The sequence below is a fragment of the Haliotis cracherodii genome, unplaced genomic scaffold, assembly GCF_022045235.1.
Source record: "Haliotis cracherodii isolate W230 unplaced genomic scaffold, xgHalCrac1.p SCAF_23, whole genome shotgun sequence".
Taxonomy (NCBI): Eukaryota; Metazoa; Mollusca; class Gastropoda; order Lepetellida; family Haliotidae; genus Haliotis; species Haliotis cracherodii.
This window is the reverse complement of record NW_027266279.1, coordinates 11,612,952-11,638,700: the sequence shown is the minus strand read 5'-3', so window position 1 is coordinate 11,638,700 and position 25,749 is coordinate 11,612,952. Positions and strand designations below refer to the sequence as shown.

Below are 25,749 nucleotides of genomic sequence, written 5' to 3'. Positions count from 1 at the left end.
ACCATATCTGTATCGTTCTACCAGAGGGCCAATACACTGCTCATGTATCACTTCTGTATCATTATTTGATGGTCAATGCTTTGTCAATGCATATGCCATATACAACACCTACAGGTTTCATTTCAGCAACATTATGGGAGAACTCTATGAAATGGTTTCACTTGATCAAATTTGCATATCATGATCTGTTACGTCAATACCACTCTTGTTTTCTAGCCTCAAATTGTGAAACCCACGAGCACGGGTATGGTGCTGACAAACCTAGAAAAATAATCGGGGCAAACTGGGATTTGAACCCAAAATCATAGATTTCTGGCGTGGCCAAGGGACGCAACTCTGCACAGCGAATCGCGGCGCCTTAGACGACTGGGCCACCCGTGCCCCCCTCCATGCCATCAGAGTACAATGACACGCTATCAACCAAGTCACAGGGTCTGACCAGCACATCCATTTCTTCAACTATTACGACCAGCACAGGTTGCTGTGGACCCATTCTAACCTGGAATCCCCACAGAGTGACTAAATAAGACAAGATGGGTTCCTATTCCTTGCCATTATCCACAGACATCACTGAAGCACATCGTATTATAGTAGTCAATGTTCTAAGGCTAGGGTTCATTTGACATTGTTGCTTCTGATACAACTTGCTAGAAGCCTTGAGAATTATTGGGGAAGGTTCTAATGATTGTAATGTCCCCCAACATGGCAAAGGAAATGGATGAACTGCCCTTAATAGATCTGCACAACATCTATTTGAATTAAGTTACCATATTTATGCTACAAGAGATAGAACATATTGAAACAATACAAGGAATTTATCCAGGATTCCAAACTACCGTATTCGATGTAATAAGTGCCCAGGGCGCTCTCAAAATTAGAAATAGGGGGATCTTATTAGAATATTAGTTTGAGTTGAAAGATCGTAAATTTCGTGGTTTATGCTGACAGCCTGAAATGTTTATATACGACACATATATTTTTCCAGGATTTAATTGCCCATACTTAAGGGTGCATATAACATACGAGTGCGTATTATACACAAATAAATAAGTCGTGTGTACGTAAACCAATTGGAAAGGGTGCTAAATGAGATTGTTCACTAGCCAATATTATGGGCGTGGGCGCTTATTAGAGCAGGGCGCTTATTACGTCGAATACGGTAAGTGCCTTTTGGCATGTAAATCCATGATGAAATTTTGTAATTACTCATCATATGCTCAACAATATTAACCTAGGTTCATATAGCAGAAAATAGAGCTGTTATTCTTGTACTGATATAACATAAAAAATGAAGCAAATCCGAGTGACAGCAACAGCACTCAACATAACAACTATAAATTGAGGATTGTGTTCTAAGAAAGAAGCTTTTACTACACTCTAAGAGTTAGAAAACAGAAGCAAAACCTGTTAACATAAATAATCTAAAAAGTATCCAGTAAGCATGTCCGTTGTCAATGGTTGAAAGTGGTTAATGGAGAAATAGAGAAAGGCACCTGAATTATCTTAGAATTTGATCCACAAAAGTCCAAATAACCATAAAGAAATTGCTAGAAACAGCCCATTATCGTGACACAAGGGTGTTGAACTGTCAGTGAGTCGGGTTTTACACTGTAACCGTGACATCACCATGACAGTTCCCCAGGATTTCACATGACATGTGGATCCTTTGTATTTGACTTTATCCATCCATAATCCTCATTATACTTTCCATGAGTGATATTTGATGCAACACATTTCTATCTGCCAGAATTTCTCACAAAAACGTCCTAGGTACTTTAACAAACTTGTATATTCCTTTTATGATAACAATCAACAGAATGTTTTGTTTTCAATTTCTTGGATACGAAAAGTTTTAACTCATTCGTGACTCTAAATTGTGTTCATGACTCAAACACAAATTGGCATTATAACCTGTTCTCACCATTTTGGTTTGCACAGGATGGACTTTACACAATCAACACACTGACATTTGGTCACACTATTGCTATTTTTCAGCTTTCAGATTTAGCAACTGCAGCCTACAGCTACTGACCAAAGCATAAACAAAAATAATTCAAGTCAACGTTTTATATGGAATATAAAAATCACAGTATAAAATAAGCTATAAAAGGTAAATATATATTTTTTTGGGTTAAATTTTAACATAACTCACCATATGTAAATACAGCAATATACAGAAGAAAAAAAATGTTCTCTTTCTGAACACATTTGATTTAATTTTATTAAGCACTTAATTTCTCTCATTAAGTCCTTTGAATGCATGTTAAATTTTTAAAAACACACATTATTTTCTTGTTTTTTTGGTTCTACCCAAGCTATTGTGGTTAGTTTAGCCTGTTAACTGTAAAACAAAAGAGTGTGGCATTCCAAAAGTAGAACATGTACCTTTAGCTCAACATCACCAGGTCGGATCAACTACAAAAATGAAACAGAATTTAACAAAACAAAAAGAAATAAAATCACAATTCCCAAAAAAAGATAGTAAGCTGGATTGATGTTTAAAATAGTTAAAAAAAACAATAAGTAAAACAAGATTATCAGGTCAAATGAAATCTTGTTTCAGGTGACCAATAATTGTCTAAAAGCTCAATGAGAACAGAATCCTACAAAATAGTACACCTCTATGAAACTATAAAGATAAAGTAAACAATCCTAAAAATATTGAAGTGATGAAAAGAAGAAAAACATGTTTGATAGATCTCCTAAAGTGACATAAATACTAAAGACAAACAAAACAAAGAGGTGTCATAGAAGCAGAATTGTTTTAAGGATATGTTCTACCTCCTGAATTTCTTTATCATCCACGACATGGTCATCGAGTAAGACTGGAGGGTGGATTTTGTCAACATCCACATCACCCACATTCTGAAATATCAGTTCACTTAATTTTCACTTTAAAAACATCATAGAATTCCCATGTTAAACAACATAGAATTCCCATGTTAAACAACATAGAATACCCATGTTTAATAACATGGAATACCCATGTTAAATAACATAGAATACCAATGTTAAACCACTTTAAATAACCATGTTAAACAACACTGAATACCCTATGTTATACCACATAAGAGTGCCCATGCTACATAGATGAGAACAAATATGTCAAATCAATCATGTTATTCTCAAAAAAAAGAAAAAGATTATCCATGTCATTAGCAGGAGATTGTATTAATCTTATACCAGCACGGAAAATAACCATGTTATACCTTGGAGGGGTTTACCCATTTCATATCAGTAGGAGATCACCCATGTCATATCCAGAAGGAGACTTTCAACATCATATCCAGAAGTTGATTATCACTATTATACCAAAACGGAGATTATACCCTATTATACCCTATGGTTTAAAATACCCGTGTTAATTCGAGATAATGTTCACGGAAAACATGGGTGTGGTGTGGCGTGGTGTGGCGTGGCGTGGCGTGGCGTTGGCGTGGCGTGGTGTGGTGTGGTGTGGTGTGGTGTGGTGTTAAACCTAAAGGAAATTATTTTTCCCCACTACATTCTCCAACTGAAAGAAGACTATGATGACATCCTGAAAATTAAAGGAGGAAAAAACGTACCGAAGGGCAGGCAGCTTTGGGGCGCACCAAAGCAGTAGAATGTGACAATTTCAAAACAAAAGTTTGGCATTAATGAAACCAAAGATGTAACAATACATGGGTGAAAGATGGCAAGGTGGAGTAACATTCACAAGACTGGATATCCAGAAAGTATTGACTTCTGGATAGGGTGAGTTGGGTTGAGCATCAATGTGTGTACATGGCATCTTTATGTTGAAGGAAGGTCCGATATGTGAACATTTAACACTTCAAGGAAACCCACAAGGAAAGCTTTGGTGCTTATGGACAAAGGATATTTATCAGGGAGGATTTGGGATTTGAACCCTTCTGCAGCAGATCTAAGTATAGCTTAGTATAGCTAAGTACACCTAGACCCCTACTTAGATATTAGTACCAGAGGAAACCCAACTTTGGTCAGTACAGGAGGTCCCAATCACACAAAGTGCAAACAACATGAGGAAAACTATCCAAGGCTGGTGAGGAACAAGGGAGGATCAAGAATCTCACAATGAAATCCCAGCACCAATATATACCTGTTTCTGGACCTCGCCTTCATTCTGAGGAGCCTTAGGAGCTTGTGCTTGCATCACGACACCAGCTACCTAGAGTGAATATTGATAGCCAATCACAGCAGGCCCACATCCTTCATTCAGTTGTACATCTTGACCATGACCTCATTCCACAAGGTGATCTTAGCGCCATAACTCTTATACCTCCAACACCATAACATAGACTTACAATTGTTATAGCACTCGTCCTTGCTTGTGGAGCAATGGGGTAGGCATCCATGCTTCAAAATGATCTTTGCGCAATGAATATTATAACTCCCTTATTCAACAATGAAGGCATAAAATATATCCACAAATTATCACAAACCGCATCCTTGTTAAATTTCCCCATGAATAACAATCTCATCTTCCATTCATACGATTAGAATTGTCAGCCACCCGTATAAAATTTTACCTTGACATATCCTCAAGTCAAAAGGTCTGCAAATATCAAAAGGTATGTCCAAAATATATCATCCGTACACCAATTTCTCAATGATACACAGTGACACTTGAGACAATGTAGAAAAACACTGTGCTCAGCATGTAACAGTTACATTTGAGAAAGGCTCCATTTCAATCCATTGTAGTTTAAGGAAAGAGTGAGTGAGTGAGTGAGTAAGGTTTTATGTCGCTTTTAGCAATATTCCACCAATATCACGTCGGGGGACATTTAGGAAAGAGAAGCACATGCCAAATAGATGTGATTCTCTCATTTTCTTTCATCATACTTGAAGAGCTTAACTGACTTGACAGATCCAGAAATATTAAGGTATGAACTTTGGTGGTTAACTAATAATCATGGTATCTTGTAATTTTACGTTACTGAGTTTAATTTAATTAGCTTGACCATAATGTGGGTGGAATACCCTGGGACAGAAAGTATGTCAACTGGGTCAGCAGTGGCCCTTCTTGAAGACAAGTAAGTGTATTCAGTGTGTACCTGTTCTTGTCCCTGTGCTGGCTGGTGCTGGACATCCTCATGCAAGTCTACCTTGGGCTGCTCCTCAACAGCCTAACAATGGGATGATTACATGAAGTTAATGAAGTGTTCACAACCACCACCATCACAAGGATTCAAAATTGTATTAAGGATCATCATCATCAACATCATCATCATCATCATCATCTATAATATTCTCATCATCACACTTCCTAGACTAACATTTAGTCTCTGAAATCTTATATTACACAATATCCTTCTTGACTCTAAAAATAAAAAAACATTCCCTATGCTGTGGAATAGAGCTAGCTTGAGCTGGCTAGACTTGCTTTTGTATGCATTTCTAGATTATTATTTTTTCATAAAATAAATATATTCAACGGTCATGGTGCAGGACTACACACTTCCCAACATTATTCACTCAGGCCTCAAAGTTTAATTTTTTACCAAGTAGCATTTTTACCAGGTGGCCAGTGGTAAAATCAAGAAGTCAAACTAATAGTGCAGGTAGCCAAAAGCATTTGAAATTATCTTTTATCAAATAACTATTATACTATGTACGAGTCATAGCATTAGTCTTGGAATTGTATGTTAGTGGAAACTGTACTTCATTTTTGTTATTTGTGACTCAAAACAATGATGTAATTTATGTTACAAGATTGTCCACTGAAATAAGATACTAATTATTTCTGTATTTCTGTTCATTGTCGACTTTAGCAGGACCTATAAGCAAGTACAATTATTAGAAGACATATTTTCAATATTTAGCTGCTATTTAATTTTGTGTCTTCAAATATGAAGCTGTAGAATTTAGTTGCCACAAGATATTTTCAAGGTAATCAATTGGCTACGTCTGAATTTTAGACAGTAGACAAACTGAAATTTAGGTCGAATAGGCTATTATTTTAGCCGCAACTTAGAGGCCTGTCACTATCAATGACCACTCACAATGATAAAGTCACATTTCAAACAAAAAAATCAAAGCGTCCTTGCAGCCAACCAGCCAACTGATGTGCCTGACCACATTGTTGACTCTATTACAAGTGACTACCATGCAGAGTTTACTATGGATAAAAGTGATATCCTATGAGCAAGTGAATGTTCAGTGAATGGTAGGAGACACAATCCCATGTGGGGAAATAAACTTGGACTTCATGCAGTCTTGAACACCACATTCCTGGCCAATGTATTGTTACAACCCAATCCTTATAAGAAGACTGTTAGGACAGGCATGGGAAAAATTAGGCCCACTACAATGGTCTAATTTCCAGAAAAACAAAATAGCAGAACAAAAATGATAGTTTGACGACTGGAAATTTCACTGAGACAGATGCATCAACAGTGATAACTGATTTCATGGTTCAAAATGTAAAGTGCAGATTTCGGGTAAAAAGGGTCACAGTCAAGATAACCTGTTAAGAAAATCATAGGGTCAAGGTCAAGGTCACGGACAGTGAAACTACTTGTCAAGTCAAAACAATAAAGAATGGCTTCACAACTGTTCAGGAGGTGAGACCGATGCTTTCAAAAAGCATCCCAGAAAGTCATAGGGTCAAGGTCACTTTGGGAACAGAGGAGTGAAACATGCTTTCCAGCACTGATATACCTGTTTCTGGGACTCGTTGCCTTCTTTCTCAGGGGACTTGGGAGCATTCATTGCCACACCAACTGCCTACAGTCAACAAAATTACATATTCAACTCTGTTGTGTGTTTAGATGGTTTATTCCTGTCGTTATGGACATTCTCATGATAAAGGCTGATGTCATTTTGTTGCTGTCCAAATACACAAGGAGATCCATTTCATCCCTATAATCCTGTACCATATATATCATAAGGCCCACAAAACATTTAGACCTATTCTACACACAAATTCTTGTCCAAGTAGAGATGAAAATGTACTGGCAAAGATTCAGTGGTTGACACAATAAATGGATCTGTTTATCTGTTATTGGTCATGTGAGAAGAATAGACATATTGTCATTCAGATTTGGTAAGCATACATATCATCTTAATCATGCTTGTGATTTTCATCATCAAAACAATAACAATCCTTCTCAACAAAAGACTGGCACAGTTCTCACTGAGGTTCATTGCTCCGAGGGTGATGTCATTTAAGCGAGAAAGAGGACCCAGAGACCAGGGACAGTGAAATAACTTGTGATTAGGTTGCAGTTAAAGAAAGGGTTTCGTATCATCGGAGGAAGGAATGTTTATATACAGCTAAATATGTTCTGACGTGTGGTCGCCACTTAAAAGGATCTGTTCATCTTATACCGTGTTTAGGAGAAGAATACAAAGATATTGTTATTCAGACTTTTGGTAAGCGGAAATATCATTTTGATCATGCTCAAAAATCTCATCATCATAACAATAACAATCTTCAACAAAACACTGGCATTTTAAGATTCCCATTTCTGAAAGGTGGGAAAAGTGGAAAAGTTGACCCAGGGACCAAGGACAGTGAAACTACTTGTCAAGTGGAAACAATTAAGAATGGCTTCACAACTATCCGGGAGGTGAGGTCTGAGCTTATTACAAGCATCCCAGAAAATCATAGAGTCAAGGTCACTTTGAGAGCAGAGGAGTAAAACATGCTATCCAGCACCGAGGTACCTGTTTCTGGGACTCGTTCCCTTCTTTCTCAGGGGACTTGGGAGCATTCAATGCCACACCAACTGCCTACAGTCAACAAAATCATAAAATGATAAAGGCTAATGTCATTTTGTTGCTGTCCAAATACACAAGGAGATCCATTTCATCCAACTAATCATGTACTATGTATATCATAAGACCCACAAAACATTTAGACCTATTCTACACACAAAATCTTGTCCAAGTAGAGATGAAAATGTCCTGGCAAAGATACAGTGGTTGACACAATAAATGGATCTGTTTATCTTTTATTGGTCATGTGAGAAGAATAGACATATTGTCATTCAGATTTGGTAAGCATACATATCATCTTAATCATGCTTGTGATTTTTATCATCAAAACAATAACAATCCTTCTCAACAAAAGACTGATATACTCCCAAGAAACTTTCATTGTTCTGAGGGTGGTGGCATGTAAGCTAGGAAAAGGACCCAGGGACCAAGGACAGTGGAATAACTTGTGATTAGGTTGCAATAAAAGAAAGGGTTTTGTATCCTATACGAATATTTGAATACAGCTAAAGACGTTCTGACTTGTGCTCAACACTACAAAAGGATCTGTTTATGTCACACTGGCTGACAAAAAGAATATCAAGATTTTGTTATTCAGACTTTTGGTAAGCGGAAATATCATTTTAATCATGCTCATAATTGTCATCATTATAACAAAAACAATCATTCTCACAAAAGATTGGCAAAGTGGAAACAATTAAGAATGGCTTCACAACTGTTCAGGAGGGGAGACCGATGCTTTTAAAAAGCATCCCAGAAAGTCATAGGGTCAAGGTCACTTTGGGAACTGAGGAGTAAAACAGGCTTTCCAGCACGGAGGTACCTGTTTCTGGGACTCGTTCCCTTCTTTCTCAGGGGACTTGGGAGCATTCATTGACACACCAACTGCCTACAGTCAACAAAATCAAATATTCAACTTGTGTGTTAAGATGGTTTATTTCTGTAGTTACGGACATTCTCATGATAAAGGCTGATGTCATTTTGTTGCTGTCAAAAATAGACAAGGGGATCCATTTCATCCTATTTATCCTGTACCATATGTATCATAAGACCCACAAAACATTTAGACCTATTCTACACACAAAATCTTTTCCAAGCAGAGATGAAAATGTACTGGCAAAGATTCAGTGGTTGACACAATAAATGGATCTGTTTATCTTTTATTGGTCATGTGAGAAGAATAGACATATTGTCATTCAGATTTGGTAAGCATACATATCATCTTAATCATGCTTGTGATTTTCATCATCAAAATAATAACAATCCTTCTCAACAAAAGACTGATATACTCCAAAGTAACATTCATTGTTCTGAGGGTGGTGTCATGTAAGCTAGGAAAAGGACCCAAGGACCAAGGACAGTGGAATAACTTGTGATTAGGTTGCAATAAGAGAAAGGGTTTTGTATCCTATATGAATATTTTAATACAGCTAAAGACGTTCTGACATGTGCTCAACACTACAAAAGGATCTGTTTATGTCACACTGGCTGACAAAAAGAATATCAAGATTTTGTTATTCAGACTTTTGGTAAGCGGAAATATCATTTTAATCATGCTCATAATTGTCATCATTATAACAAAAACTATCATTCTCACAAAAGATTGGCAAAGTAGAAAGTAAGCGCCACAGTTCTGAAGGTGGCAAGGTAAAACCCAGGAAGCTGATCCACGGACAGTGAAACTACTTGTCAAGTGGAAACAATTAAGAATGGCTTCACAACTGTTCAGGAGGCCAGGACGATGCTTTTAAAAAGCATCCCAGAAAGTCATAGGGTCAAGGTCACTTTGGGAACAGAGGATTAAAACATGCTTTCCAGCACAGAGGTACCTGTTTCTGGGACTCGTTCCCTTCTTTCTCAGGGGACTTGGGAGCATTCATTGACACACCAACTGCCTACAGTCAACAAAATCATATATTCAACTCTGTTGTGTCTCTAGATGGTTTATTCCTGTCAGTTTGGACATTCTCATGATAAAGGCTGATGTCATTTTGTTGCTGTCCAAATAGACAAGGTGATCCATTTCATCCCTATAATCCTGTACCATATGTATCATAAGACCCACAAAACATTTAGACCTATTCTACACACAAAATCTTGTCCAAGTAGAGATGAAAATGTCCTGGCAAAGATTCAGTGGTTGACACAATAAATGGATCTGTTTATCTTTTATTGGTCATGTGAGAAGAATAGACATATTGTCATTCAGATTTGGTAAGCATACATATCATCTTAATCATGCTTGTGATTTTCATCATCAAAACAATAACAATCCTTCTCAACATAAAGACTGATATATACTCCAAAGTAACATTCATTGTTCTGAGGGTGGTGTCATGTAAGCTAGGAAAAGGACCCAGGGACCAAGGACAGTGAAATAACATGTGATTAGGTTGCAATAAGAGAAAGGGTTTTGTATCCTATACGAATATTTGAATACAGCTAAAGACGTTCTGACATGTGCTCAACACTACAAAAGGATCTGTTTATCTCAAACTGGCTGACAAAAAGAATATCAAGATTTTGTTATTCAGACTTTTGGTAAGCGGAAATATCATTTTAATCATGCTCATAATTGTCATCATTATAACAATAACAATCATTCTCACAAAAGATTGGCAAAGTGGAAACAATTAAGAATGGCTTCACAACTGTTCAGGAGGCGAGGCTTATGCTTTTAAAAAGCATCCCAGAAAGTCATAGGGTCAAGGTCACTTTGGGAACAGAGGAGTAAAACATGCTTTCCAGCACAGAGGTACCTGTTTCTGGGACTCGTACCCTTCTTTCTCAGGGGACTTGGGAGCATTCATTGACACACCAACTGCCTACAGTCAACAAAATCATATATTCAACTCTGTTGTGTCTCTAGATGGTTTATTCCTGTCGTTTTGGACATTCTCATGATAAAGGCTGATGTCATTTTGTTGCTGTCCAAATAGACAAGGTGATCCATTTCATCCCTATAATCCTGTACCATATGTATCATAAGACCCACAAAACATTTAGACCTATTCTACACACAAAATCTTGTCCAAGTAGAGATGAAAATGTCCTGGCAAAGATTCAGTGGTTGACAAAATAAATGGATCTGTTTATCTTTTATTGGTCATGTGAGAAGAATAGACATATTGTCATTCAGATTTGGTAAGCATACATATCATCTTAATCATGCTTGTGATTTTCATCATCAAAACAATAACAATCCTTCTCAACATAAAGACTGATATATACTCCAAAGTAACATTCATTGTTCTGAGGGTGGTGTCATGTAAGCTAGGAAAAGGACCCAGGGACCAAGGACAGTGAAATAACATGTGATGAGGTTGCAATAAGAGAAAGGGTTTTGTATCCTATACGAATATTTGAATACAGCTAAAGACGTTCTGACTTGTGCTCAACACTACAAAAGGATCTGTTTATCTCACACTGGCTGACAAAAAGAATACCAAGATTTTGTTATTCAGACTTTTGGTAAGCGGAAATATCATTTTAATCATGCTCATAATTGTCATCATTATAACAATAACAATCATTCTCACAAAAGATTGGCAAAGTTGAAAGTAAGGTTCACTGTTCTGAAGGTGGCAAGGTAAAACCCAGGAAGCTGACCCACCGACAGTGAAACTACTTGTCAAGTGGAAACAATTAAGAATGGCTTCACAACTGTTCAGGAGGCCAGGACGATGCTTTTAAAAAGCATTCCAGAAAGTCATAGGGTCATGGTCTTTTTGGAAACAGAGGAGTAAAACAGGCTTTCCAGCACTGAGGTACCTGTATCTGGGACTTGTTCCCTTCTTTCTCAGGGGACTCGGGAGCATTCATTGACACACCAACTGCCTACAGTCAACAAAATCATATATTCAACTTGTTGTCTTTAGATGGTTTATTCCCGTCGTTATGGACATTCTCATGATAAAGGCTGATGTCATTTTGTTGCTGTTCAAATAGACAAGGTGATCCATTTCATCCTACTAATCCTGTACCATATGTATCATAAGACCCATAAAACATTTAGAACTATTCTACACACAAAATCTTGTCCAAGTAGAGATGAAAATGTCCTTGCAAAGATTCAGTGGTTGACACAATAAATGGATCTGTTTATCTTTTATTGGTCATGTGAGAAGAATAGACATATTGTCATTCAGATTTGGTAAGCATACATATCATCTTAATCATGCTTGTGATTTTCATCATCAAAACAATAACAATCCTTCTCAACAAAAGACTGGCACAGTTCTCACTGAGGTTCATTGCTCCAAGGGTGATGTCATTTAAGTGAGAAAGAGGACCCAGAGACCAGGGACAGTGAAATAACTTGTGATTAGGTTGCAATAAAAGAAAGGGTTTCATATCATCTAGGAAGGAATGTTTGAATACAGCTAAATATGTTCTGACGTGTGGTCGCCACTTAAAAAGATCTGTTTATCTTATACCGTGTTTAGGAGAAGAATACAAAGATATTGTTATTCAGACTTTTGGTAAGCGGAAATATCATTTTAATCATGCTCATAATTGTCATCATCATAACAATAACAATCATTCTCACAAAAGATTGGCAAAGTTGAAAGTAAGATTTACAGTTCTGAAGGTGGCAAGGTAAAACCCAGGAAGCTGACCCACCGACAGTGAAACTACTTGTCAAGTGGAAACAATTAAGAATGGCTTCACAACTGTTCAGGAGGGGAGACCGATGCTTTTAAAAAGCATCCCAGAAAGTCATAGGGTCATGGTCACTTTGGGAACAGAGGAGTAAAACATGCTATCCAGCACGGAGGTACCTGTTTTGGGGACTCGTTCCCTTCATTCTCAGGGGACTTGGGAGCATTCATTGACACACCAACTGCCAACAGTCAACAAAATCATATATTCAACTCTGTTGTATCTCTAGATGGTTTATTCCTGTCGTTACGGACATTCTCATGATAAAGGCTGATGTCATTTTGTTGCGACCAAATAGACAAGGTGATCCATTTCATCCCTATAATCCTGCACTATATGTATCATAAGACCCACAAAACATTTAGACCTATTCTATACACAAAATCTTGTCCAAGTAGAGATGAAAATGTACTGGCAAAGATTCAGTGGTTGACACAATAATAGGACCTGTTTATCTTTTATTGGTCATGTGAGAAGAATAGACATATTGTCATTCAGATTTGGTAAGCATACATATCATCTTAATCATGCTTGTGATTTTCATCATCAAAACAATAACAATCCTTCTCAACAAAAGACTGACACAGTTTTCACTGAGGTTCATTGCTCCGAGGGTGATGTCATTTAAGCGAGAAAGAGGACCCAGAGACCAGGGACAGTGAAATAACTTGTGATTAGGTTGCAGTTAAAGAAAGGGTTTCGTATCATCGGAGGAAGGAATGTTTATATACAGCTAAATATGTTCTGATGTGTGATCGCCACTTAAAAGGATCTGTTCATCTTATACCGTGTTTAGGAGAAGAATACAAAGATATTGTTATTCAGACTTTTGGTAAGCGGAAATATCATTTTGATCATGCTCAAAAATCTCATCATCATAACAATAACAATCTTCAACAAAACACTGGCATTGTAAGATTCCCATTTCTGAAAGGTGGGAAAAGTGGAAAAGTTGACCCAGGGACCAAGGACAGTGAAACTACTTGTCAAGTGGAAACAATTAACAATGGCTTCACAACTATCCGGGAGGTGAGGTCTGTGCTTATTACAAGCATCCCAGAAAATCATAGAGTCAAGGTCACTTTGGGAACAGAGGGGTAAAACATGCTTTCCAGCACTGAGGTACCTGTTTCTGGGACTCGTTCTCTTCTTTCTCAGGGGACTTGGGAGCATTCATTGGAACACCAACTGCCTACAGTCAACAAAATCATATATTCAACTCTGTTGTGTCTCTAGATGGTTTATTCCCGTCGTTACGGACATTCTCATGATAAAGGCTGATGTCATTTTGTTGCTGTCCAAATACACAAGGAGATCCATTTCATCCAACTAATCCGGTACTATGTATATCATAAGACCCACAAAACATTTAGACCTATTCTACACACAAAACTTTGTCCAAGTAGAGATGAAAAGGTTCTGGCAAAGCTTTAGTGGTTGACACAATAAATGGATCTTTAATCTGTTATTGGTCCTGTGAGAAGAATAGACATATTGTCATTCAGATTTGGTAAGCATACATATCATCTTAATCATGCTTGTGATTTTCATCATCAAAACAATACCAATCCTTCTCAACAAAAGACTGACACAGTTCTCACTGAGGTTCATTGCTCCAAGGGTGATGTCATTTAAGCGAGAAAGAGGACCCAGGGACCAAGGACAGAGGAATAACTTGTGATTAGGTTGCAATAAAAGAAAGGGTTTCGTATCATCGGAGGAAGGAATGTTTATATACAGCTAAATATGTTCTGATGTGTGATCGCCACTTAAAAGGATCTGTTCATCTTATACCGTGTTTAGGAGAAGAATACAAAGATATTGTTATTCAGACTTTTGGTAAGCGGAAATATCATTTTGATCATGCTCAAAAATCTCATCATCATAACAATAACAATCTTCAACAAAACACTGGCATTGTAAGATTCCCATTTCTGAAAGGTGGGAAAAGTGGAAAAGTTGACCCAGGGACCAAGGACAGTGAAACTACTTGTCAAGTGGAAACAATTAACAATGGCTTCACAACTATCCGGGAGGTGAGGTCTGTGCTTATTACAAGCATCCCAGAAAATCATAGAGTCAAGGTCACTTTGGGAACAGAGGGGTAAAACATGCTTTCCAGCACTGAGGTACCTGTTTCTGGGACTCGTTCTCTTCTTTCTCAGGGGACTTGGGAGCATTCATTGGAACACCAACTGCCTACAGTCAACAAAATCATATATTCAACTCTGTTGTGTCTCTAGATGGTTTATTCCCGTCGTTACGGACATTCTCATGATAAAGGCTGATGTCATTTTGTTGCTGTCCAAATACACAAGGAGATCCATTTCATCCAACTAATCCGGTACTATGTATATCATAAGACCCACAAAACATTTAGACCTATTCTACACACAAAACTTTGTCCAAGTAGAGATGAAAAGGTTCTGGCAAAGCTTTAGTGGTTGACACAATAAATGGATCTTTAATCTGTTATTGGTCCTGTGAGAAGAATAGACATATTGTCATTCAGATTTGGTAAGCATACATATCATCTTAATCATGCTTGTGATTTTCATCATCAAAACAATACCAATCCTTCTCAACAAAAGACTGACACAGTTCTCACTGAGGTTCATTGCTCCAAGGGTGATGTCATTTAAGCGAGAAAGAGGACCCAGGGACCAAGGACAGAGGAATAACTTGTGATTAGGTTGCAATAAAAGAAAGGGTTTCATATCATCAAGGAAGGAATGTTTGAATACAGCTAAATATGTTCTGACGTGTGGTCGCCACTTAAAAGGATCTGTTTATCTTATACCGTGTTTAGGAGAAGAATACAAAGATATTGTTATTCAGACTTTTGGTAAGCGGAAATATCATTTTAATCATGCTCATAATTGTCATCATCATAACAAAAACAATCATTCTCACAAAAGATTGGCAAAGTAGAAAGTAAGGGCCACAGTTCTGAAGGTGGCAAGGTAAAACCCAGGAAGCTGACCCATGGACAGTGAAACTACTTGTCAAGTGGAAACAATTAAGAATGGCTTCACAACTAATCAGAAGGCGAGGCTGATGCTTTTAAAAAGCATCCCAGAAAGTCATAGGGTCAAGGTCACTTTGGGAACAGGAGTAAAACATGCTTTCCAGCACGGAGGTACCTGTTTCTGGGACTCGTTCCCTTCTTTCTCAGGGGACTTGGGAGCATTCATTGACACACCAACTGCCTACAGTCAACAAAATCATATATTCAACTTGTTGTCTTTAGATGGTTTATTCCGGTCATTATAGATATTCTCATGATATAGGCTGATGTCATATTGTTGCTGTCCAAATAGACAAGGAGATCCATTTCATCCTATTAATCCTGTACCATATATATCATAAGACCCACAAAACATTTAGACCTATTCTACACACAAAACTTTGTCCAAGTAGAGATGAAAATGTACTGGCAAAGATTCAGTGGTTGACACAATAAATGGATCTGTTTATCTTTTATTGGTCATGTGAGAAGAATAGACATATTGTCATTCAGATTTGGTAAGCATACATATCATCTTAATCATGCTTGTGATTTTCATCATCAAAACAATAACAATCCTTCTCAACATAAAGACTGATATATACTCCAAAGTAACATTCATTGTTCTGAGGGTGGTGGCACGTAAGCTAGGAAAAGGACCCAGGGACCAAGGACAGTGAAATAACATGTGATGAGGTTGCAATAAGAGAAAGGGTTTTGTATCACATACGAATATTTGAATACAGTTAAAGACGTTCTGACTTGTGCTCAACACTACAAAAGGATCTGTTTATCTCAAACTGGCTGACAAAAAGAATACCAAGATTTTGTTATTCAGACTTTTGGTAAGCGGAAATATCATTTTAATCATGCTCATAATTGTCATCATTATAACAATAACAATCATTCTCACAAAAGATTGGCAAAGTTGAAAGTAAGGTTCACTGTTCTGAAGGTGGCAAGGTAAAACCCAGGAAGCTGACCCACCGACAGTGAAACTACTTGTCAAGTGGAAACAATTAAGAATGGCTTCACAACTAATCAGAAGGCGAGGCTGATGCTTTTAAAAAGCATCCCAGAAAGTCATAGGGTCAAGGTCACTTTGGGAACAGAGGAGTAAAACATGCTTTCCAGCACAGAGGTACCTGTTTCTGGGACTCGTACCCTTCTTTCTCAGGGGACTTGGGAGCATTCATTGACACACCAACTGCCTACAGTCAACAAAATCATATATTCAACTCTGTTGTGTCTCTAGATGGTTTATTCCTGTCGTTTTGGACATTCTCATGATAAAGGCTGATGTCATTTTGTTGCTGTCCAAATAGACAAGGTGATCCATTTCATCCCTATAATCCTGTACCATATGTATCATAAGACCCACAAAACATTTAGACCTATTCTACACACAAAATCTTGTCCAAGTAGAGATGAAAATGTCCTGGCAAAGATTCAGTGGTTGACACAATAAATGGATCTGTTTATCTTTTATTGGTCATGTGAGAAGAATAGACATATTGTCATTCAGATTTGGTAAGCATACATATCATCTTAATCATGCTTGTGATTTTCATCATCAAAACAATAACAATCCTTCTCAACATAAAGACTGATATATACTCCAAAGTAACATTCATTGTTCTGAGGGTGGTGTCATGTAAGCTAGGAAAAGGACCCAGGGACCAAGGACAGTGAAATAACATGTGATGAGGTTGCAATAAGAGAAAGGGTTTTGTATCACATACGAATATTTGAATACAGCTAAAGACATTCTGACATGTGCTCAACACTACAAAAGGATCTGTTTATCTCAAACTGGCTGACAAAAAGAATACCAAGATTTTGTTATTCAGACTTTTGGTAAGCGGAAATATCATTTTAATCATGCTCATAATTGTCATCATTATAACAATAACAATCATTCTCACAAAAGATTGGCAAAGTAGAAAGTAAGCGCCACAGTTCTGAAGGTGGCAAGGTAAAACACAGGAAGCTGACCCACCGACAGTGAAACTACTTGTCAAGTGGAAACAATTAAGAACGGCTTCACAACTGTTCAGGAAGGGAGACCGATGCTTTTAAAAAGCATCCCAGAAAGTCATAGGGTCAAGGTCACTTTGGGAACTGAGGAGTAAAACATGCTTTCCAGCACGGAGGTACCTGTTTCTGGGACTCGTTCCCTTCTTTCTCAGGGGACTTTGGAGCATCCAATAACACACCAACTGCCTACAGTCAACAAAATCATATATTCAACTTGTGTGTTAAGATGGTTTATTTCTGTAGTTACGGACATTCTCATGATAAAGGCTAATGTCATTATGTTGCTGTCCAAATAGACAAGGAGATCCATTTCATCCTATTAATCCTGTACCATATATATCATAAGACCCACAAAACATTTAGACCTATTCTACACACAAATTCTTGTCCAAGTAGAGATGAAAATGTACTGGCAAAGATTCAGTGGTTGACACAATAAATGGATCTGTTTATCTTTTATTGGTCATGTGAGAAGAATAGACATATTGTCATTCAGATTTGGTAAGCATACATATCATCTTATCATGCTTGTGATTTTCATCATCAAAACAATAACAATCCTTCTCAACATAAAGACTGATATATACTCCCAAGTAACTTTCATTGTTCTGAGGGTGGTGGCATGTAAGCTAGGAAAAGGACCCAGGGACCAAGGACAGTGGAATAACTTGTGATTAGGTTGCAATAAGAGAAAGGGTTTTGTATCCTATACGAATATTTGAATACAGCTAAATACGTTCTGACATGTGCTCAACACTACAAAAGGATCTGTTTATCTCAAACTGGCTGACAAAAAGAATACCAAGATTTTGTTATTCAGACTTTTGGTAAGCGGAAATATCATTTTAATCATGCTCATAATTGTCATCATTATAACAATAACAATCATTCTCACAAAAGATTGGCAAAGTTGAAAGTAAGGTTCACTGTTCTGAAGGTGGCAAGGTAAAACCCAGGAAGCTGACCCACCGACAGTGAAACTACTTGTCAAGTGGAAACAATTAAGAATGGCTTCACAACTAATCAGAAGGCGAGGCTGATGCTTTTAAAAAGCATCCCAGAAAGTCATAGGGTCAAGGTCACTTTGGGAACAGAGGAGTAAAACATGCTTTCCAGCACAGAGGTACCTGTTTCTGGGACTCGTTCCCTTCTTTCTCAGGGGACTTGGGAGCATTCATTGACACACCAACTGCCTACAGTCAACAAAATCATATATTCAACTCTGTTGTGTCTCTAGATGGTTTATTCCTGTCGTTTTGGACATTCTCATGATAAAGGCTGATGTCATTTTGTTGCTGTCCAAATAGACAAGGTGATCCATTTCATCCCTATAATCCTGTACCATATGTATCATAAGACCCACAAAACATTTAGACCTATTCTACACACAAAATCTTGTCCAAGTAGAGATGAAAATGTCCTGGCAAAGATTCAGTGGTTGACACAATAAATGGATCTGTTTATCTTTTATTGGTCATGTGAGAAGAATAGACATATTGTCATTCAGATTTGGTAAGCATACATATCATCTTAATCATGCTTGTGATTTTCATCATCAAAACAATAACAATCCTTCTCGACATAAAGACTGATATATACTCCAAAGTAACATTCATTGTTCTGAGGGTGGTGTCATGTAAGCTAGGAAAAGGACCCAGGGACCAAGGACAGTGAAATAACATGTGATGAGGTTGCAATAAAAGAAAGGGTTTTGTATCACATACGAATATTTGAATACAGCTAAAGACGTTCTGACATGTGCTCAACACTACAAAAGGATCTGTTTATCTCAAACTGGCTGACAAAAAGAATACCAAGATTTTGTTATTCAGACTTTTGGTAAGCGGAAATATCATTTTAATCATGCTCATAATTGTCATCATTATAACAATAACAATCATTCTCACAAAAGATTGGCAAAGTTGAAAGTAAGATTCACTGTTCTGAAGGTGGCAAGGTAAAACCCAGGAAGCTGACCCACCGACAGTGAAACTACTTGTCAAGTGGAAACAATTAAGAATGGCTTCACAACTAATCAGAAGGCGAGGCTGATGCTTTTAAAAAGCATCCCAGAAAGTCATAGGGTCAAGGTCACTTTGGGAACTGAGGAGTAAAACATGCTTTCCAGCACTGAGGTGCCTGTTTCTGGGACTCGTTCCCTTCTTTCTCAGGGGACTTGGGAGCACTCATTGACACACCAACTGCCTACAGTCAACAAAATCATATATTCAACTTGTTGTGTGTTTAGATGGTTTATTCCTGTCGTTATGGACATTCTCATGATAAAGGCTGATGTCATTTTGTTGCTGTCCAAATAGACAAGGTGATCCATTTCATCCCTATAATCCTGTACCATATGTATCATAAGACCCACAAAACATTTAGACCTATTCTACACACAAAATCTTGTCCAAGTAGAGATGAAAATGTCCTGGCAAAGATTCAGTGGTTGACACAATAAATGGATCTGTTTATCTTTTATTGGTCATGTGAGAAGAATAGACATATTGTCATTCAGATTTGGTAAGCATACATATCATCTTAATCATGCTTGTGATTTTCATCATCAAAACAATAACAATCCTTCTCAACATAAAGACTGATATATACTCCAAAGTAACATTCATTGTTCTGAGGGTGGTGGCACGTAAGCTAGGAAAAGGACCCAGGGACCAAGGACAGTGAAATAACATGTGATGAGGTTGCAATAAAAGAAAGGGTTTTGTATCACATACGAATATTTGAACACAGCTAAAGACGTTCTGACATGTGCTCAACACTACAAAAGGATCTGTTTATCTCAAACTGGCTGACAAAAAGAATATCAAGATTTTGTTATTCAGACTTTTGGTAAGCGGAAATATCATTTTAATCATGCTCATAATTGTCATCATTATAACAATAACAATCATTCTCACAAAAGATTGGCAAAGTGGAAACAATTAAGAATGGCTTCACAACTGTTCAGGAGGCGAGGCTGATGCTTTTAAAAAGCATCCCAGAAAGTCATAGGGTCAAGGTCACTTTGGGAACAGAGGAGTAAAACATGCTTTCCAGCACGGAGGTACCTGTTTCTGGGACTCGTTCCCTTCTTTCTCTGGGGACTTGGAAGCATTCACTGCCACACCAACTGCCTACAGTCAACAAAATCATATATTCAACTTGTTGTGTCTCTAGATGGTTTATTCCTGTCGTTATGGACATTCTCATGATAAAGGCTGATGTCATTTTGTTGCTGTCCAAATAGACAAGGTGATCCATTTCATCCCTATAATCCTGTACCATATGTATCATAAGACCCACAAAAAATTTAGACCTATTCTACACACAAAATCTTGTCCAAGTAGAGATGAAAATGTCCTGGCAAAGATTCAGTGGTTGACACAATAAATGGATCTGTTTATCTTTTATTGGTCATGTGAGAAGAATAGACATATTGTCATTCAGATTTGGTAAGCATACATATCATCTTAATCATGCTTGTGATTTTCGTCATCAAAACAATAACAATCCTTCTCAACAAAAGACTGATATATACTCCAAAGTAACATTCATTGTTCTGAGGGTGGTGTCATGTAAGCTAGGAAAAGGACCCAGGGACCAAGGACAGTGAAATAACATGTGATGAGGTTGCAATAAGAGAAAGGGTTTTGTATCCTATACGAATATTTGAATACAGCTAAAGACGTTCTGACATGTGCTCAACACTACAAAAGCATCTGTTTATGTCACACTGGCTGACAAAAAGAATATCAAGATTTTGTTATTCAGACTTTTGGTAAGCGGAAATATCATTTGAATCATGCTCATAATTGTCATCATTATAACAATAACAATCATTCTCACAAAAGATTGGTAAAGTTGAAAGTAAGGTTCACTGTTCTGAAGGTGGCAAGGTAAAACCCAGGAAGCTGACCCACCGACAGTGAAACTACTTGTCAAGTGGAAACAATTAAGAATGGCTTCACAACTAATCAGAAGGCGAGGCTGATGCTTTTTAAAAGCATCCCAGAAAGTCATAGGGTCAAAGTCACTTTGGGAACAGAGGGGTAAAACATGCTTTCCAGCACCGAAGTACCTGTTTCTGGGACTCGTTCCCTTCATTCTCAGGGGACTTGGGAGCATTCATTGCCACACCAACTGCCTACAGTCAACAAAATCATATATTCAACTCGTTGCTTGTGAAGATGGTTTATTCCTGTCGTTACGGACATTCTCATGATAAAGACTGAAGTCATTTTGTTGACGTCCAAATAGACAAGGAGATCCATTTTGTATGAATTGATATGCAGGCTATCGATGTATTCATATCCACGTTTTTAAAGTGAGAAGGCTTCATATATTTAAAAGATGTTACCGTAGAAAAAGGAAAATGTCTTCTGAACCAATCTGAATTAAGCATTCTTCAATTTCATGGTAGAACTTCTAATTGATACCTCATTTGAACCAATCATAATCAAGCATTCTTAAATGTCTTGGTGGAATGGGATATGAGTAACAGAGACCTCATAATTTTCTCATAGCAACAGAATTGTTCCATCTTGAGAACCAAATGTATCGACAGCTAGATACAATGACAAACAAGTCATGCATTGAAAGAATATACAAAATAAATATTCGAAATATAAGGACTCAGGATCCATGGATGACATTTAACGGCAGGAATGTTATTTCTTCCTAAAGTTTCCAACTTTGTCTTTCAAATGCACTTAAAATGATAAACAGAGAAGCTTTTGATTGAATTTGTGATATCAGTACCTGTTCATCATGACCTGGCACAATGTGGTCTGTGTTATTCCCCAAGGCCTTTTGCTTTACTTCCTGCTAACATGGCAACAATCATAAAAATATCCCTTTCTGAAAACGTGTTAAATTTGGTGATTTCTCACAGAATAAGTCATACATATGAATCTAAAGATGAAGTTTTACCAAGTCACATCTAAACCTAATATTCAAAAATAAAGGGCATCAAAAGTGAAAATTGTGCCTCTGAATATGTATGAAAATATCAGTAAAGAAATTTTCACAATCTACAAAATGCATATGTACTGAAAAAACATGAATGTCTGTCTTTTGTTCTTCAAGAGTTTATCACCATCTTTTTTAATGATTGAAGCACTAACTACTTAAAGCACACTTTGGATTGCTGAAAGGGAGAGCACATTAATGAGAGGCTTATTGGATTAATTAGGGGATGTTCACAGCAAATACACACGGGAAGGCAAAGGTCAAGGTTAAACTCATAACGAAAGGTCAAGGTTAAACTCATAATGGAAGGTCAAGAGGGTCAATATCAGACATCTCTACCTGGGGCTTTCCTGGATCAACTTTGAGGTTATCAAAGGCATCCATGACTTTGACATCGTCTGGGTGACCCTCTTTGCCAATGTCATCACCATCAGCCTTCTGCTGAAAGAAGTCATCTTGAGTGTGAATTTTGAAGCCAGAAATCGCAATCAATAAGGTTCCTGTTTTCTCTCAAGTCAGTGAAAGATGATACAACCTTGACATATCACTGAGATTCCACTTGTCTTTGAAAGACACAAAACATTGTTTACATGATACATGCTCTTGTGCTGTGGTCTTTTAAAACATACAACTGACTTGTGGACAATGCCTTGACACTACTGTTGGTCTTTGATGTCCAGACTAATGGATCATGTCCTGAAACATCGAGCCTCAGAATCACTGACTGGATAGAAAACTCACTCAAGAGGGCCATGCATGTTGGGGAAGCAATCCCAGATAGACAAATGTGATTATTGAAAATGAATGTTGAATTCCTGCATGCAAGCAAGCTGTGGACTTTGTAACTGCATGTGTGCATTATATTTGACACAAGATAGCAGTATTCCAGCAAAATCCAGATAATCCAGTCTTTATCATCCAAAACTGGCTCTGGCAATAGATATTGCTTGGGTGATATCGCTGCAATGAAATTGCATCACAATGCTTTGCAGACCATTATGACAACATTGGTTACCATGACATCACAATCAAATGACATCAATAATGGCTCTGCTCCTGAAGCTGTCAGCAGTACTTTTTACACTTTAGAAGCTGAATATTACTTACACACAATAGCTAAAAAGAGTGTGACAAATATCAATGTTTTTTTTCTCTATTTTACGAAATTGGTTATGCAAATACTGAATAGATCACTACTTCTATCTACAAAGGATTGCAAACTTTATCTGTGGTGAACAGTGTGGAATTTTGTCCAGAAATCTTTGATACTTGGCAATGAATTGTCTTTATTTCCAAAAGTTTGCTTCCAATGCTAACAGAACTGCCACCTCAAGTGGGTTGCAATCCTGAAGCCATTGATGTCCTCTGTGATGTCACAATGGTTAAACATGACAAGCCAGGGAACATTGTGGTTTATGTCAAAGCATAACATCTGCCTCAGCAAATCAGCCAATCAAATATCAGCAAAACTTTCGGATTTATTGTTTAAGTGAACCCTCACCCGCACCCACTTTAGAAATAAACTGCAAATATTTGGTGAAAATATCTAAATGATCCACATGTTAACAACTCACAGGAACTCCCAACAAAACAGTAGCAGACAATAACAATCGTCTAACTACACTTCACACAATGACATCAATTTGCTGAGTGAGTATGTGGTGAATATATGAATAAAGAGTGAACATGAAGTAGTCAGCACTACATGTATTACTATTAATAAAATTCAATACTATAAGCATGACCACAACAAGGAAGCTAGTCACGTCACAAACTTGAATCAGAAAGTACACAAACACCCACGTAACAAATACCTTAATCAAACATAAAATAATTATATTTCATCAAAATATTTTTAAACAAAACAATCCCTAATGTGAAACATGTAGTACCTTCAGCCCAAGCAGTTTATCTCTGAAGGATTCCTTTTTCTGAGTCTTAATGGCAGCATCGTCCCCAAAGTGGGAGCCCAGTTTGGACTTTGGCGCTAAGGTAGTATTGTTTTTAGCCTCTACTGCCTTGTCTTTTACTGGCTTGAGATCATCTAGGGGCTTTTCAGTAAGTCCTCCTTGAGCTGGGTGGTGCTGAGCCACTGCTGTCTTGTTCTGGCCAGAGAGATTGCTTGCTACAGACTTGCAGAGTATGGTAGGAAGAAAAGAGTTAGGAGGCATTCGTTACCACTCGGCCATTCGGTACAGCCCAATTTTGACCTGTGCCCCAATCATGAACATCTTATTGCGTTGGTTCCATCTTGGTGGTTCCATCTTGGTGGAACCAGGAATAAATGGAAAGAACTACTTTCAAAATGGCAATTTTAACTTTCAGATAAAAAGTATGGCGAAAAGTTATAATGAAGGAAATGCTAGTTATTTAACACACAATCTGATCAGCTCGTCAGGATTCACATTGGTATCCATTGTATGGGGAGCAAGTCTTTTTACAAACAATCTCATAAAATCAGATATTTTACTCATGTTCTATATCTCCACATTTGAAGCCATATGGGCACTCAGATGGATCGAAATGAAGGATGCACGAGTAAATGAGATGTCAGTTTTACATAAACAACTAGATGGCATTATTATTCTCCATTCAGAACTGCCCATTTACATTTGTTTTCAGGATACTGAGAATTAGAAGCTTCTACACTGATTGGACAATTTGAAATATCCTCTGAAACGAACTATGTAAGGTTTGTCAGATCTTTCGAGCTGGCCAGATACTGAATCAGAGTAAAACAACTGATAATTTTTGGATTGTTTTAATAGTTATGGAAAGGGTCGAGTGGTGACAATTGATAAGAAGGGAGACATATTGCATGCAGTGTTTGGAGCTAAAAGTACATTGTGCATGGAGTTGTTGCAATGCTAAAGGTCAAGGTCATTGAGAGTCAAGCTGAGGAAGTGCTGTCAGTGCATCATAACAGCTATTGTTGCTTGTATGGATCTAATAAATATTTCTTTATCTAATCTCGTCCATAGCTTATAATTAGCACCTAGGTTCAGTGTTTAATACAAAAGTATTACATGTACCATTACTTCCATTTAAACTGCAAATGATTTGATCAAAACCAGAAACACAAGTAAGTTATCACAGCAATTTTGAGAACAGAAGGACTGCTAAAACACATACCATATTTGACGTAATAAACGCCCAGGGCGCTCTCAATATTGAAAATAGGGGGCTCTTATTAGATTATTATTTTGGTAAAAAATAAACAGAGTTGAAAGATAAATTTTGTGGTTTATGCCGAGAGCCTGAAATGTACAACGGATATACTTTTCCAGAATTTAATTGCCCATAATTAAGAGTGCATATAACACACAAGTGCGAATTATACGCGAATGAGTAAA

The 25,749-nt window shown here is 37.5% G+C and overlaps 1 protein-coding gene across 1 annotated transcript in view; it reads right to left on the bottom strand.

Moving 5' to 3' along the window:
* LOC139471564 (Golgi integral membrane protein 4-like) overlaps positions 1-25,749 on the bottom strand; it is an 80,247-nt gene that overhangs the window by 23,071 nt on the left and 31,427 nt on the right. Inside the window, exons 12-31 of the mRNA XM_071253942.1 lie at positions 24,289-24,501; positions 22,736-22,837; positions 21,507-21,572; positions 20,497-20,562; positions 19,568-19,633; positions 18,556-18,621; positions 17,549-17,614; positions 16,537-16,602; positions 15,528-15,593; positions 14,518-14,583; positions 13,511-13,576; positions 11,494-11,559; positions 10,482-10,547; positions 9,552-9,617; positions 8,546-8,611; positions 7,672-7,737; positions 5,058-5,129; positions 4,100-4,168; positions 2,782-2,865; positions 2,386-2,415 (exon numbers count right to left, since the gene is read on the bottom strand). Of these exons, the coding sequence (XP_071110043.1) occupies positions 2,386-2,415; positions 2,782-2,865; positions 4,100-4,168; positions 5,058-5,129; positions 7,672-7,737; positions 8,546-8,611; positions 9,552-9,617; positions 10,482-10,547; positions 11,494-11,559; positions 13,511-13,576; positions 14,518-14,583; positions 15,528-15,593; positions 16,537-16,602; positions 17,549-17,614; positions 18,556-18,621; positions 19,568-19,633; positions 20,497-20,562; positions 21,507-21,572; positions 22,736-22,837; positions 24,289-24,501 (1,494 nt within the window). The remainder of the gene's footprint in view (positions 1-2,385; positions 2,416-2,781; positions 2,866-4,099; positions 4,169-5,057; positions 5,130-7,671; positions 7,738-8,545; positions 8,612-9,551; positions 9,618-10,481; positions 10,548-11,493; positions 11,560-13,510; positions 13,577-14,517; positions 14,584-15,527; positions 15,594-16,536; positions 16,603-17,548; positions 17,615-18,555; positions 18,622-19,567; positions 19,634-20,496; positions 20,563-21,506; positions 21,573-22,735; positions 22,838-24,288; positions 24,502-25,749) is intronic.